The following is a 15441-nucleotide window of genomic DNA, read 5'->3' as shown; positions in this document are numbered from 1 at the left end:
TGGAAGCGGGAAAGTCCTCTCTTATGTAACTGGATCCAGGCAGTCTCTCTGATGGCGACTCTGAACCGGGCGGCCTCCTCTCTGACAGCAATTCTGGAATCGAGAACCCTTCTGCTTGCTTCAGTCCCTTTTTATTAGGCCTCCTCTGAGACCTTGCATGAAGTTTGGCAATCCCCAAAGAATCGGTATGAGTCTTTCATCTTAAGTTTTAAGTTCGGCATGCCTTTTGTTCTCCTCTGCTTTCTTTTGATTGTAAGTTGCTGGCCATTGGAAAGTTGCTTGAACTCTTTCTGACTGACTTCAGAGATGTTTACACTTAGAGCTTGCAAGCCTTTCTCATGCATACAAGTTTCTATAACAATCTTTCTAATGCCGCCATGTACAGCTTTGGCGACAAAAACATTGCCTTTGTTTTTAACACTCTAACATATTCTTATTAAAGCAGTATATACAGTTAGCTTCAAAAGAGTTATTTACAAAAACATCTAATACAAACTATACCGAGGCAAACAAAGTTTATTTTTTTTACAATATTCACATCGGACTTAACCTGAGTAAAAAAATCGATATAATGTGCATAAATTATTAAATATTCCAAAGTAGTTTTTACACTTTGCTTATAATCAATATTCAGTTGGCTCGCTGTTTGACTTCCACTGATCCAAATTAATTCATTTACCCGGACTTATAAGAAAATTACTGATTTGACAATTTTAACGAAAAATAAATAAACAATAGCAATACACTTAAAGGGAATTAAAAATAATACAAAATAATGATAAATAAAAGATTATATTTTCAGTTTTAATTAAATTTGTAAGTAAGAAGGAATACATAAGAGATCGACAAAAAAATCGCTCTGCGATCGACCGGTTAAACACCCCTGCTTTATAACATACCATTGAGTAACTCAAGCAAGAATACCCATCAGATGCTGTAAAACTACTTGATTTTGCTATTCACTCTGGATATTTCCATTTTCAAACCATTACCTTGTTTATTTTCTTTTTTGTGCTGTTCATCCTTCTTCACAGATGAGAGAGAGAGGTGGAAACATAACAGGGCAGAAGTTTTGGCCAACAATCTTCGCAAAGGTGAAATTGAATAAAAGCATTTGAAATGCTTTTATTCCACACTCCATTCAAAATCTCTGACCAATATCCAAGCATTGGTTTTCCAACAACAACAAAGCAAGTCAAGTTAAAAATGCAGTATACACTAGCAGCTCCTTATTCAGCTTAAGCTATAGAAAAAACAACAAATCTAAAGCAAACTCTGCAAGGACCAAATGCACAAATCTTGTCAAGGTGTAGGCCAAAACTTCTGCTGAGCTATGTATCCACCTCTCTTTCATCCTGATGGAACAACAGCAAAATATCCAAAAGATCAGGCAGGCTTCTTAGCTATGTATTGAAAGGCTTAAAAAAAAAAATTGAATTAATTTATTGAAACTTACTAATATTTTGCTGTTTTTCTAATTAGCATCTTCAGAACACAAATAATAATTGTGACAAGCAGAAGGTACTCAACTAAAGAATTGGAAACAATTGAAATATAACTGAAACAAAACTAATGGCATAACAAAGCAACTTCTCTGGGCCAAACAACTAATCATTTGGATTAGTACATCTTAGAATGACTGCCTCTCAGATATTTGGCAAATTAATGCTACTATATTTGTTGAGAGAATGCTTCATAGCTGATGCCAAAAATAGACTCTCAGCCCTATAGCGACTTTATGTAATAGTGATGTCTTATTCTATTTAATCCTACGTGACAGAGTATACAGAGCATGGCCTGCCAGTTCCAACTTGCCATATGAATGATTGTGGATGTATTTTTTGTGTTCTCCAAGGTGGATATCTAAAATAGGCTAAACTGCAGGCACAAGGAACTTCCTACACTCCAAGATGAAGTTGCTCTTTGGGAGAACAGATGAAAGTAGCAAGCTGAAGGAATGGTTTGAACATGGCATGAAGATCATACTCACAGAGGACGTTAGCTATTTTGACTGATGTACCTTTAATACATGGGATGAGAATAGCTATGGTCCTGTTTGCTGGTTGCAGGAGAGATGGTGTGCTTGTAGTATTTTATATGGGATGTAGCCATTGGTTAAAAAAAGGTGTTACAAATGTCCTCAAGCACAGTTTCAATGGCCATTTCAATAGAAGAAATAGCCCTGGCTCAGTGAGTAAGTGTTCTGAGGATGACACAGTTGGGATAGGTGGTGGCATGATTGTTTATGTAAATACCTTCCAGTATGTGCGAGTTTTATGTAAATGAAAAAGGATAATGAGTGAAAATCTTGCCACTAGTGTACCAAGAAAGGGGAGACAATTGTTCCTTTCTTTTTCACATGGTGAAGTTTATTTTTGAATGATGGCTGTTGTGATGTGCTAAAAATATATTCAATGTGTCTGGGCCATGAAGCTAAATGGCAAACATATCATCAACATAGTGCCACCAGACCACTGGTTTGAGTGTAGCTGTTGAGTGACTGGTTTTCACCATGTTCCACACAGAAGTTGTCTAGTGGAGTGGAAAGGGGGGAACCCATAATAGTCCCATCCAGCTGTTTATATATTTCTCTTTTCCAAATGAAATAACCAGAATAAATGAATTTTAATAATTCAATTATGTCAGAGGGGAAAATGTGGCTTAGTGAAGTCAGGAGTCTCTGACAAAGGTACATTGGTGAACAATGAAGTAATATCAAGGCTAATCATGATGCCAGAATCTGTCAAGGTTAGATTCTTCATTAATGCTTTAAAGCATAGAGAAATTTTGATAAATGAGGGAGAACTGCCTGTGTGTATGTTGGGAGGAGAGGGAGTGGTTTGGATAAATGTTTGGCCAGTTTATAGGCGGGACTGTATACACTGTCAACTATTGGACAAAGGGGGATGGATTTATTAGGTTTGTGAATTTTGGCAATGACATTTATTCTGGGTGGTTTAACATGATAAGGTTTTAGCTTTTTGGTAATTTCTTTGGGACAAGATATCATTTTAAAAAAAAAAAAAAGTCTGTACACTTTTCTCTAGAGTAGTATCTCATTCAATAATAATCTGATAAGCAGAAGAGTCCTGAAGGAGACGATTCATTTTTCTGTTATAATTTGTCTGGTCCATAATATTAGTTAATTGTTTTAAATTTTTTTGTTCCTGTATAACTTTTTGAGTGCTGATATTTATTTAGAAGGAATGTTGCTCTTGGGAGGTTTGGATTTTTTCAAAATACTGGTTACATCTGGATGAATGTTATTAGCTACAGTGGGTGAGAGATTGTAACTACTCTGTTTTATGATAGTCATTATTTTCAAAACAAGGTACTTTCTTGGGAGTGATAGCGAAATTATGCTCTTGCCTAAGCACATTCCCTAGGACATCACAAAAGATGGATAAAGTTCTTTGCAAATATGATCTTTTATGAATGGCTTGCTACTTTCATCTGTTCTCCCAAAGATTAACTTCATCCTCTTACTCATCCTGAAGTATACAAAGTTCTTTGTGCCTACCATTTAGCCTATTTTGGACAGACTGGTAAATCAGTTAATATCTCCTTGAAGAATACAAAAATTACATACACGATCATCCTTATGGCAAATTGGGAATGGTAGTCCATGCTCTATATACTCAGTCACATAGGATTAAATGGAATAAGAAATCGTTATTACACAAAGTCACTATAAGTCTGAGAGACTATTTTTGGGATCAGCATCAGTTATGAAGCACTCCCTGAACCTCAACAATTTGTTTGCATTAATTTGCCAAAGATCTGGGAGACAGTCATTCTAAGACATCAGATAACTAACTTCATAGTTATTTGGCCAAGAGAGGGTACACTGTTTATGCCATTAGTTTTGTTTTTATATTTCAAATGTTTCCAATGCTTTAGTTGAGTGCCTTCTGTTTGTCACAGTTATCATTTGTGTTCTGAAGATACTGGTTAGAAAACAAGAAAAATATTAGTAAGTTTCAATATTTAATTCACTTTTTTTTCATCTGCTGGTGCTGTTAATACTGGGAAGTGCTAATATGAAGGCCTCTTGGCAGCTTCTCCAACTCTTGTTTAGACAACCAAGACATCCCTCCAAACTAGACCACAAACCACTCATAATATGTCTCCTCTGAAGATCGATCTACAATTAAGGTTGATTCACAGTTGGGGTGGATTTGAAAAGTAGGTCAGGGAATATGTAGAAATCAAGAAGAGATTTAATAAGAGTGATAACTGAAATTCAGCAAGAATGTCTATGGCCCTGATATTTATTCATAGCCATATATATTTATATATATAACATAAAAGAAAATTATAGTTTTATGCACTAATGGATGTTAAAGAAAAACAAGATTACAGACCATTTCCCAATATGCAAAGAAATGGTTTCTAATAAATATATAAATAAACTTTCTGATCTGGGAGGTATAATTTCACTGCAGTAAATTTACAAGTTCTTAACTTCATTTATAGCAAATCACTATATTTACATTCATTACATACCATTAAAATAATGGCATTTAATCAAAATATTTCAAACTACTTAAATGTTTGATAAATGCCTGATAAATATTAAAATAAGTACCTGAAAGTACCACGTTCCACATCTTGACCACTAAGTCTAACGTGAATACCTTCTTTCAAAAGTGATCCAAAAGCCATGGCTTCAGCTAAAGCCCAGTCAACAACACCACTATCTACCATTTCCATTCGAGATTTGAGAATACGTTTAATCCCAGGATGAATCTTAAAATTACCTGGTGGAGGTGAGCTGAAGACTGTTCCAATGTGCTTTAAAATTTCTACTGACACACCAGTTGCATTACATTTGAGAGGACTTCGTTTTCCAAAGAAACCTAGAGGAAAAGTTTAAATTCACTTTATTTACTAGTTTAATGTAGTTCCTTATAAACAATATACTAGTATCTACTTTGCATTACTCATCAATGTGTTTCTTCCTTACTGATTCAGGCATATGTTTTTTTCCCGAAAAAGCAACTTGGTCAATCATAACTTACATTATAGAGCCGCTATCAGTTATGCAAATCTTTATTTGATTTCCAGTAGTGAGACCATATGTTTCGAAACACAAAACAGGTTTATTGAACTAAACAATATAATCCAACAAGTTTCATAAGTCATTGGGCTTATATCATCATGGGTACAAGACTTGAATAAAAAAAAAGACTAGGAAAAAAATTACACATTACAGATGTTATTAGAAATTCAAAACTATTATGTATAAACAAAACGATTTATTAAAAAAAAAAAAAGGAAAAAATGTTGCATTAACTCTATTGTACTACTTTTATATGTACTAGTAGCATATATAAATAAAGCGATTTATAATTGGGGGGACAAAAAAAACTGTGTATTAATTCTATGTGCTACTTTTATATATACCAGTTTTGAAGTTCCGATAACATATGCTGTATAGAATTTTTTTTTTCTAGTCTTTTTTTTTTATACAAATCTTGCAGATCGGACAGTCTAAGTCCAGCAACTTATGTGGAAATTAAATGAATTAAATGATTAGCAATTTCTTGTTCATTACTTTCTTGAGTTAGCTGTTCACAGAATGTTGTATTACATCAGATGTTAATATAATTTGGCAGTGCAATTCCCCTAAAATGCATTCTCAAAATTCAGAAAAACACAGATGAAACAAATTCAATATAATGTTTTCATAAAGTTATGCAAATCAAAAGATTTATATAATGCAGGCATACAACCAGCTCAGAAGTTGTGAAGCTTCTCTGCTTCACAACTTATAAGCTGGTTGTATGAAACCCAGTGTGGCATATGTCTGTGGATGATTTTATGTGATAGGTGATTTTTTTCATCATCGATCACTAAAAAACTGAGACTGCATCCTAATTATTAAAGGTGCGAAGTTGCTTAAAAAAGATCTATTCTGAAATTTTTAACCTCGCACTACGCACTAAATGTGCTGAATGTTTTTATTATAATTACACAAGTATCTCCTTGGGAGTACAAAGACTCTGCAAGAGACCTACATTAACCAGTATTCAAACAAATGCCTGAGGTTTCCAAATGTCCTGCCTATTTTAATAGTCTGTCTTTTTATTGCTGATTTTAATACTGAATTTGTTACAAGAATTATTCACTTCAGTTAAAGAATATTATACACTTGTAACGAATTTATTTAAGAATGTACAGTCATCTGCATAAAGCAAAGGGCTGAGATTAACAACTCAGAATTTGATATCAGGTCTGATACCACTTTCTTTCATAATGTGATCTATATATTTGACAAATAACAGTTAGAGAAAGTATGCATCCTTGTCTCACACCAGATTTTACATCAAACTGCCTTCCTATTCCTTTACAATTCTAACTGCTGACTTATAACAGACCAAGTACAGTCCAATATAATGTCTCCTTTACATCATATAACTGTAGCATTTTGAGCAGTTATGAATTATGAATTAGTAAATTCTTATAAACTTCCAATCAGAAGGAACTTTTTCTAATCTCCACATCTAACCAAAGATAAAAGTGGATTTAATATCCCTGATAGCTATTTGACAAAGGGAGAGAGAGAGAGATCATCCCTTTCTCCTTCCTTCCTTCCTTACTGCCAAGCAATTTAAGATATCAATTTCTCTTCTGACAAATATTCACATGTACACTTACAAATTAAGCTTAAATAACTAATTTGTTCCTAATCATCCTTATTCCCTCCCCCATGTGAGGCACCTCTTAATTGTGAAAGGATCCTCCCACTGATAATACTGGCCCTTTTTATTTTTTATATTTTTCTTTCTGTATTCTTTACTCTTCTCCTGAGTCTTCTTTACTCCAACTTCCAGACAACCATCGCTGAAATTCAACACACTGACAGCAAGTTTGCTGCATGGTTTGACCTGTGGACATTCAGAAAGGAAGATTCTGGATGGCCCAGTCAGGACCAATCAGCTACTGGGCTTGACTGCATAGGTCGATGGTGTTGCAGTAAGTGTTCCAACCCACGGTCTGGGGTAATCCCAGTATTCCACTTCTGAGTGCATTTATTGCTTGTCAGATAGTGGGCATTAATGTGTGGCTCTGTGGCAGGTGAGGATTTCTGGCATAGAATAAAAAACTTCCTTTAACCATGAATCTTTTCATCCTCAAATTTTCTACGGGTTCTCAAAGGCACAGATACCATGAATACATCTCACAACAGAAATGAGAAACAAAAGACACCTGACACACATAAATATACCAGGTGGTAGATGTCTTTCATCACCTGGTGAAATACTACCACCTTCCTTATTAGAGACCTGAAGACATGCAGCCATGTTTGGCTGTTTGAGCAAGGGTTCTAGTTTCTGTCCTCTTACTATTCCCACACGCAGTTAGAGTGATACCCCCTAAAAGACATACCAATTGCACTGTAGGTTATCCTCTGTTCGAGGATACAGAAATAAAATGGTTCTGCATGCCAGCCGTTGTTTAGTACATGGGACCAAACCAGATAGTAACTAACCTGGAGGCTTCCTGATCAACTAGTGAAAAATCCTGCAACCACGTATTTGGCCAGTTCATGACTGGAGGGAGACCAAATACTGTGGCTGTAGGGGAACTTTGTCAAAAAGGCCACATGTGGACAGGAGACCAACTCCCCTCTGTGTGGGAAGTATGTTTGCAAGTCTATCACCTCTCACCACATGCCCTACTTCCTTTTTATCTTCCTTACCAAATACAATGAACCACAACTGAATGAAATGCATTTTTAATGCAGATCTCAAAAATTCTCTCACACAAAATAGTTATTAAAAAAAAATCCAACCAAAAAATCATAAAAGACAACAGAAATATAACCAAACAACCCACCAACACTAATTCTTACCAAAACAAAGTTTCCGCATTCACTTCACCAACATCTGTTCCCCTAAACAGCAATATAAATGATGTGTAGCACCACCAGTCATCTAAACCAGAACTACTTTCAGAATCCCCAACTGGCAACCTCAGAGGCCACTAACTGCCCAAACTACACATTACACAGCTCTTTCCGCCACAAGGGTAAAACCTGCATTTGTGAGAACCAACAAACCATGCCAGAAACTGAAAATCCTTAAAACCCTCCTTTCTTATCAGCTTTGGCTCAAAATTTCCCTATCAAACCAATTTATCCTTTTCATATGTTCTCTCTATTGCTCTTTAAACTCTGTTAACCATGCTGACCTCTTCAACTATCTCTCTCAATATTTATTTATTCATATGGCATGAATAACAAAACATGCAGTACAATACACTATCACTTTAAAAACATATAAAATTAAAAGGCATGTTAAAAACCAATAAAATTAAAAGGCATGTTAAAAACCAATAAAATTAAAAGGTTACATCCATATTCATCAAATAGTTAATAGCTTCAAGTGTAGCACTTAAAAATTCCAATTTGTCTCCTGAATATGCTCTGAGATAACACTGAGTCACAATATGGTCCACAGCTTGTCTTTGAGCTCCACAATCACAATGCGGGGATGGTCGTTTACTCCATTTAAAAAGCATGTCTGCACATACACACCATATATATATATATATGGTGTATATGCAGACTTTCTGCAGTTGAAATACCCCAACAGTGAGGTCATCTTTCTTGGAGACTTCAATGTCCACAACTCATACTGGCTGTCCTTCTCCAATTTCACTGATCAAGCAGTCAGGGATGATGAGGTGTTTTTCATCACCAATGACCAATCTCAGATCATCAATCTTCCTACCAGAATACCTGACAACCTCCTCCAATTTGCCAACACACTCGGCCTCTTCATAACAAGATCCCCTTCCAGGTATACTGGTTGTCAGTTTTCTTCTCAAAAACTCAGACCAGAATACAAGTCTTTTGCTGCAGAACAACCTACACCCACCATTTCACAGTCTCGTGTCCTTCGGCACTAAAAGGGAGCCAACTGGGAGCACCTCCGTGGCTTTTATTCCTCCTCCTCATTGTCCAACCACTGCTTCTTCTGATCCAAACACCTGCTCAGACTGAATAACAGAAATCATCTTCACAGGAATGAAGGCTTTCATCTTCTATTCTAGTCCCAATTCTCAGTCACCATCCAAGCCTTGGTTCTCAAAAAAGTGCCAATGCTGTAAAAAAAAAAAAAAAAAAACCTCTGCTTACTATAACTGGCTCAAGACAAAAACTCCAACAGCCCTCTCTGCCTATACTTCTGCAACAGTTGAAAAAGAATCATCCCCAAGTCCAAAGCAGACTTTGAAAGGGTCCAATGGCAAAAAATCACCTCCTGCCTGACTGGCAGTCACTCCTTCTGGTCCTTTATGAAGGCCATTGAGCACGACTTCTGCTAACCCAAATTTCCACCCCTCTCACATTCAGATGGTACTGTAGTTACCTCACCAAAAGACAAGGCCAACCTACTTGCATCACTCTTCTCTTCCAATTCCTGCATCGATGACCTGGGCAAACTTCCCTCCACTCCACAAAGAATGGCTCTCTTCATATGTCCCATAGTCTTCTGACAAAAAGAAATCCGAAGAATCCTTAACAACCTGAATATAAACAAGTCATCTGGTCCTGGTGGTATCCTACCTATCCTATATCTCCTTTTCAATCTATCCTATACAACTCACATCTACCCAACAACATGGAAAGAGGTCTACATCCAGTCCATCCCAAAGAAAGGTGATAAAAGTCAACCAATGAACTACTGCCCAACTGCTCTCACTTCTGTTCTCTCAAAAATTATGGAGAAGGTAATCAACAACCAACTCTTGAACCATCTAGAGACATATCAACTAATCAGTGACCAGCAGTTTTGGATTCCCCAACTCGTGATCTACACCCGATCACGATCTGGCTTTTGCCACCCAGCTGCAGATTCAGTGTACAGAGAAATTTGGAAAAACTTACATGGTTGCCCTCGACATTTCAAAGGTGTCTGATCAGGTTTAGCACAGAGGGCATACTCACCAAACTGTCATTCTAGGGTCTGCCTTCCCCACTCTGCAACTGGACTGCCAACTTTCTCACTGGTCACTCACTACATGTCATGGTGGATGGCTTACTCTCCTCAGATTTCCCCACCAATGCAGGAGTACCCCAAGGTTATGTTCTTTCCCCAATTATCTTCCTCTTGTATATAAATGACTTGCTCTCACAGACTTCCAATCCTATCCATAGCTTGGCTAACAACAGTACACTCCATTCTCCTTTTCATTCTATAAACCTGTTAGTGCTAAAGTATTAGAATCCTCAAGATGTACCATGACCAGTAACCTGAACTCAGATCTCTAGCTATATTATCTCAGTGGGGCAAGGAAGACCTTGTAAACTTCAATTCCACCAAAACTCAGTTCTGTCTGGTCTCTTGCAAGAAAAAGCTCACATCCCACCCCCCCCCCTCACCTTCAGTACTACTCTTGAAGAACCAAAACATCAGCCCTATTACTAATAATCCTCCCAAACTTCACATCTCCCTATAGTCCTTTGACAATATTAGGGAGAAAAACTGAACAGCAATTGTCCCAGGACTGAACCTGTGGAACTCCACTAGTAACCCTTCATACTCCAACTTCGATATCTATCAGAAAGCCAATCACCAATCCAATCCACTAACTTGATATTCATACCCATATGATGAAACTTAAAAATCTTATTATCCTTGTGACACCCTATTAAATGAATTGGAAAAAAAAGGCAGTGTATGCTTTACCCTCATCCACTGCACTTGTTACTCTATTGTAAAAGGTAACCAGATAATTAAAACAAGAGCGCCCTTTAACAAATCTATGCTGGCCTGCATAAATAATATTACTCTCATCTGCCCAATTCTGTATATGAATTCTTACCAATTTCTCCAAAATCTTAACAACTCCAGAAGGGAAACATACCTATAGTTTGGCACCTAAATTCTACCACCCTTATGCAATGGTATTATCTTACCCTCCTCCTTCCACTCTCTGGGAACCCACCCCATTGCAAGGCTTTCATTAAAAGGCACAGTCGGTTCCACAGCACATCCCCATAAAAGACATGGTGAAATTCTATCTAGTCCCCTTGTCTTACTGTCCAAACACTTCCTGCTCATCACCATCTATATTCTCTGGTCTGTAGCAACATTCCACTAAACATCTTGTCTTATCATCCATCTCATACCACATACTCTCAAAGCCATTAGTGTTATTTCCACTGAGATTCTCCATCCTGAGAGTGCACAATTCATCTCTTATCATGAATACGTGATACACTCCACCACCGCACTGACTTTCCCAAAATATGCTATACCCTTCAATTTCTATTCCTGTTAGAACAAAATTCGAAGTCTTTCAGTCTGACTTCAGTCGAAACAAATGAACCTTCTCTGGCACTTTAATGGAATCAGTTGTCTCTTAATTGTGGCCTAAACATAAAGGCTCTTTTCAAAACATCCTCCATGGACTATCCCCCCCCCCCCACACACACACATTGGGCAGTTCAATATTACACAAATCAAACTGTCATTTACTGATTTATTATGCAGAATTGTGTGAAAAAGATTAATCTACTGGCACGAATGTGACAACATTATCAGCAATAAACTTAATAGCATTGCTACACGACTGGTTTTCATTCCATCATATTGCCTCTTGTTGTCTTGGCTGACAGTAGCATATTCCTTAATAAGTCTGCCCACAGCTGCTCAAAAATGCACATAGAGCAAGCCAGTTCAATTTTGTACCAGTCTATCCCAATCATTCAAGATCTGAGGTTATGCTGCTGTGTTTTTTCCTGAACATGTCTCCAGTCAGATTCCACTTGAATGCAGAACTATAATGCTAAGCTGAATGTTATTTAATTTGCCCTTGTACAAATAAAAGTAAACTGCTTATAAAAACGTTATTATTATCCCAAGACCACACAGAGTCAAAGACTCATCTAGGAGGTCCTCATCATACCTCACCTTAAACCCACTCACACCCTCCTTATACAGCTTCCAGGGATGACCTCTGGTTCTCCCCCCCCCCCCCCCGATCTCCCGCCATATTCTGTAAAACCTCTCCAACATTGATCCTATAACAACCCCTTACTAACTGGTGGGTCTCTATCATATCATCCCCCCCCCCTTCCTCCCATCCATCAGACTCAGTAAATTGCATCTTCTCAGTCTTAACTCATATTTGACATTCCAGAGATAAGAAACTATCTTGGTCAGTTGCCTCTGGGCGCTATCCAACATCGCTTCGTCTTATTGAAAACCAGATGACCAAATTTGGGAACAGTAGTATGTGTGGCCTAACCAAAGCCTTATACAATGGAAAAAGAATCTCCTTACTTCTACAAGTGAATGTCCTCTGCATCATCCCCAGAATTCTTTGTGTTTTCCTCACAATTTTGGCAATGTGTCCCCTGAATTTCAGATCCTTATCCACTATTAACCCAAGATCCCTTATTTCCTCCACATCCAACAATATATCCCCACCAAGCATAAATTATATATCCCATCTTTGTTTCCCAAAATTAAAACTTTATATTTTGCAACACTGAACTCGCATTCTCATTTCCATGCCCATCCACTCAATTTATACAAGTCTTCTTGTAAGGCCACAACATGTTCTCTACTCTTCATAGTTCATCCCAACTTTCCCATCAAAACAACTAAATGTCCCCATCCAAATCTTTGCCAATATCATTAACATACAAATTTAACAGCAATGGCCCTAAAACAGATCCATGAGGCACACCACTAATGACTTTTCAATCTGTGGTATTGCTCTACCATACACAACTTGTTGATACCTATCAGACAACCAATCTCCAATGCAATGCAAACAGTCCAACATCCAACACCATCCACTCTAGTTTGACTATCAACTTATGCGGTAATCTATCAAAAGCTTTTGCAAACTCTAAGTATACTACTGTGTACCTCTCTCCTTTGTTCAAGAAAGCTGTCACCTTATTGTAATAAATAAGCAGATTACTAAAACATGACCTCCCTTTAGCAAATCCATGCTGTCCATCATAGATAATACCATTGTTGTTAACCAAATACTGGATCCTAGTTCTCACCAGATTCTCCAACCTAACCACAACACTTGACACACAGATAGGCCTATAATCTGATGATTGAGTTCTATCACCTCCCTCATGAAGTGACACAATCATGCCCTCTTTCCCCTCCTTTGGAACCCGACCCAATGTAAGACTCATATTAAAAAAATATGTCAAGGCTGATGTTAACTCCATGGCACATTCCTTCAGAATACACGATGATACATTATCAAGTCTGACAGCCTTATTAACATCAAGTTTGCTCGATTCCCCATACACCTCTTGCTTACTTAATGAGCAATTCAGAGGAGAGACTGACTGTAAGTATCTCTACTATATCTTCCAGAGTAGTTGTCCTTATACCATTTTCTCCAATCAGTGTCATCTTTCCATAATCATTCTTTTCTTTGCTGGCTACATATCGAAAGAACTCCCTAGGATTCTTTTTGGCTTCATCAGCTAGCTGCTGCTTATACTTACTTTTGCTACCCTTACAAACAAAGTCACCCTCCTTGACTTGTTTTTGTAATTCTCATAGAATTGGTTATTACCACTTATTACTGTCTACATTATTACCACTTATTACCATTATTCATATATCACTGTCTTATACTTATGCCCTTTTTTCACTGTATCGTATGCTTAATCTCTTCATTTGAGACAGCCTTTCCATGCCCCCCAGCCAGTAGTGTTGCCTTGTGGTACATTGTTGGTGCTTCAGAAAAAAGAAGCCCCAAAGATGAACCACAGGCAACATGAAGCTAATGTCTCAAACAAGGCGTCCAAAGGTTTTCCAAGTCTCCTGGACTACTTACAATTATGATGAATACAAACCATAAAATGTTCCATGCCTGCTCGATCATCGCCTGGAATAACAAGGATCATGCTGCTTGTTTAGGTGGAGGGCAAGCTTCAAAAAATATGTTAGAGTTCCCTATTCAACACTACCTCAAGATATGTTCCCTAAACATAGAAGAGATATCTAAATCCAAAGCTGAAGTCATCGGCAAAATAGCCAAAGATAAAGCAATTGACGTCTTGGCTCTCCAGGAAACCCATGCCTGACACAGCCCTCAATAGACTAAAGATCCCAGGACTTATTCTCGTGTCTTATAACTGCCACCTCAAGCATGGCCTAGCAACCTATATCCGGCCTGGTCTCAAGGATATAACCCAAAGTGTTTCTGATACAGAATACTCCATAGGTATTAATGTTCAAAATATCACCATATTATTATTATTATTATTATTATTATTATTCAGGCCTCCATGGAGTCAAAGGACTCATCGTGGGAGGTCCTTCCTAAGAACATAAAGTCTGTCAAGACTCATCAATGGGAGGTTCCCCCTAAGAAACACAAAGTCTATCATACCACTCCTTAAACTCATTGACCGTTCTCGCCCTCACCACTCTATCAGGCAATGCATTCCACGGCTCAACCCCCTCCATGCAAAGAACCCACTCCTCACCCTCTTGCTCACAGTTTCCTTTCGTAATTTCCAGGGAAGGCCTCTTGTCATCACTCCTTCCCGCTGTTCAACCAAGCGAAAGAACTCCGCAGTGTCAACCCTGTAACCACCTCTCAACAGTTTAAAAGTCTCAATCATATCACCTCTCCTTCTTCTATCTGCAAAACTCTGCAGTCCACATTCCCTCAGCCGATTCTCATAACTATCCTTGTACAGTCCTGAGACCATCTTTGTCATCCATCTTTGTATCTTTTCCACAGTTAATTTATCCCCTTCAAATCCTGGGGACCAAATCTGAGAACAATAATCCAAGTGTGGTCTGATCAGAGACTTATACAACGGAATGATAACCCTCTTATCTCTGCAGGTCAGTGTCCTTCTCATAATTGCAGCAATCCTCTGTGTTACCTTCACCACCTTTGCAATATGTCCCCTAAATTTCAGGTTTCTATCAATCATCAATCCCAGATCTGTTGTCTCTCCTACTTCTTCCAGTATAACTCCTCCCATAGAGTATGCAGCATCCCATCGATGTTTCCCAAACCTCAAGACCTTACATTTTGCTGCATTAAACTGACACCCCCATTCGTTTGCCCATCTATCTAGCTTATTCAAATCCTCTTGCAGGGCTACCACATCTGCATTATTACTAATAATCCTTCCCAGCTTCGCATCATCTGCAAACAACTGAATATCCCCTTGCAATCCATTGGCAATGTCATTGATATAAAGGTTAAACAATATAGATCCTAGTACTGAGCCCTGTGGGACCCCACTTGTAACTTTCTGTCTCCTTGAAACTGCTCCACCATACACAACTCTCTGATACCTATCAGACAGCCAATCCTGAATCCAGTTGACCAATCTGACATCCAGACCCATGTGTTGCAACTTAAATATCAGCTTATCATGTGGAACCCTGTCAAATACCTTTGCTAAGTCTAAGAAAATTGCAG

At 37.9% G+C, this 15441-nt stretch overlaps 1 protein-coding gene across 1 annotated transcript in view; it reads right to left on the bottom strand.

Annotated features, from left to right (window-relative positions):
- Nucleotides 1–15441, bottom strand: part of LOC150104414 (2-oxoglutarate dehydrogenase complex component E1-like) — a 596096-nt gene that overhangs the window by 260115 nt on the left and 320540 nt on the right. The window contains exon 14 of the mRNA XM_090396361.1: nt 4589–4859. Coding sequence (XP_090252487.1) covers nt 4589–4859 — 271 coding nt within the window. The remainder of the gene's footprint in view (nt 1–4588; nt 4860–15441) is intronic.

Source organism: Typopeltis vanoorti, chromosome 8 (genome assembly GCF_054136105.1).
Source record: "Typopeltis vanoorti isolate ZY-2024b chromosome 8, IOZ_Tvanoo_1.0, whole genome shotgun sequence".
Classification (NCBI taxonomy): domain Eukaryota; kingdom Metazoa; phylum Arthropoda; class Arachnida; order Uropygi; family Thelyphonidae; genus Typopeltis; species Typopeltis vanoorti.
The sequence above is the reverse complement of the archived record's forward strand: the minus strand, read 5'-3'. Positions and strand labels throughout refer to the sequence as shown.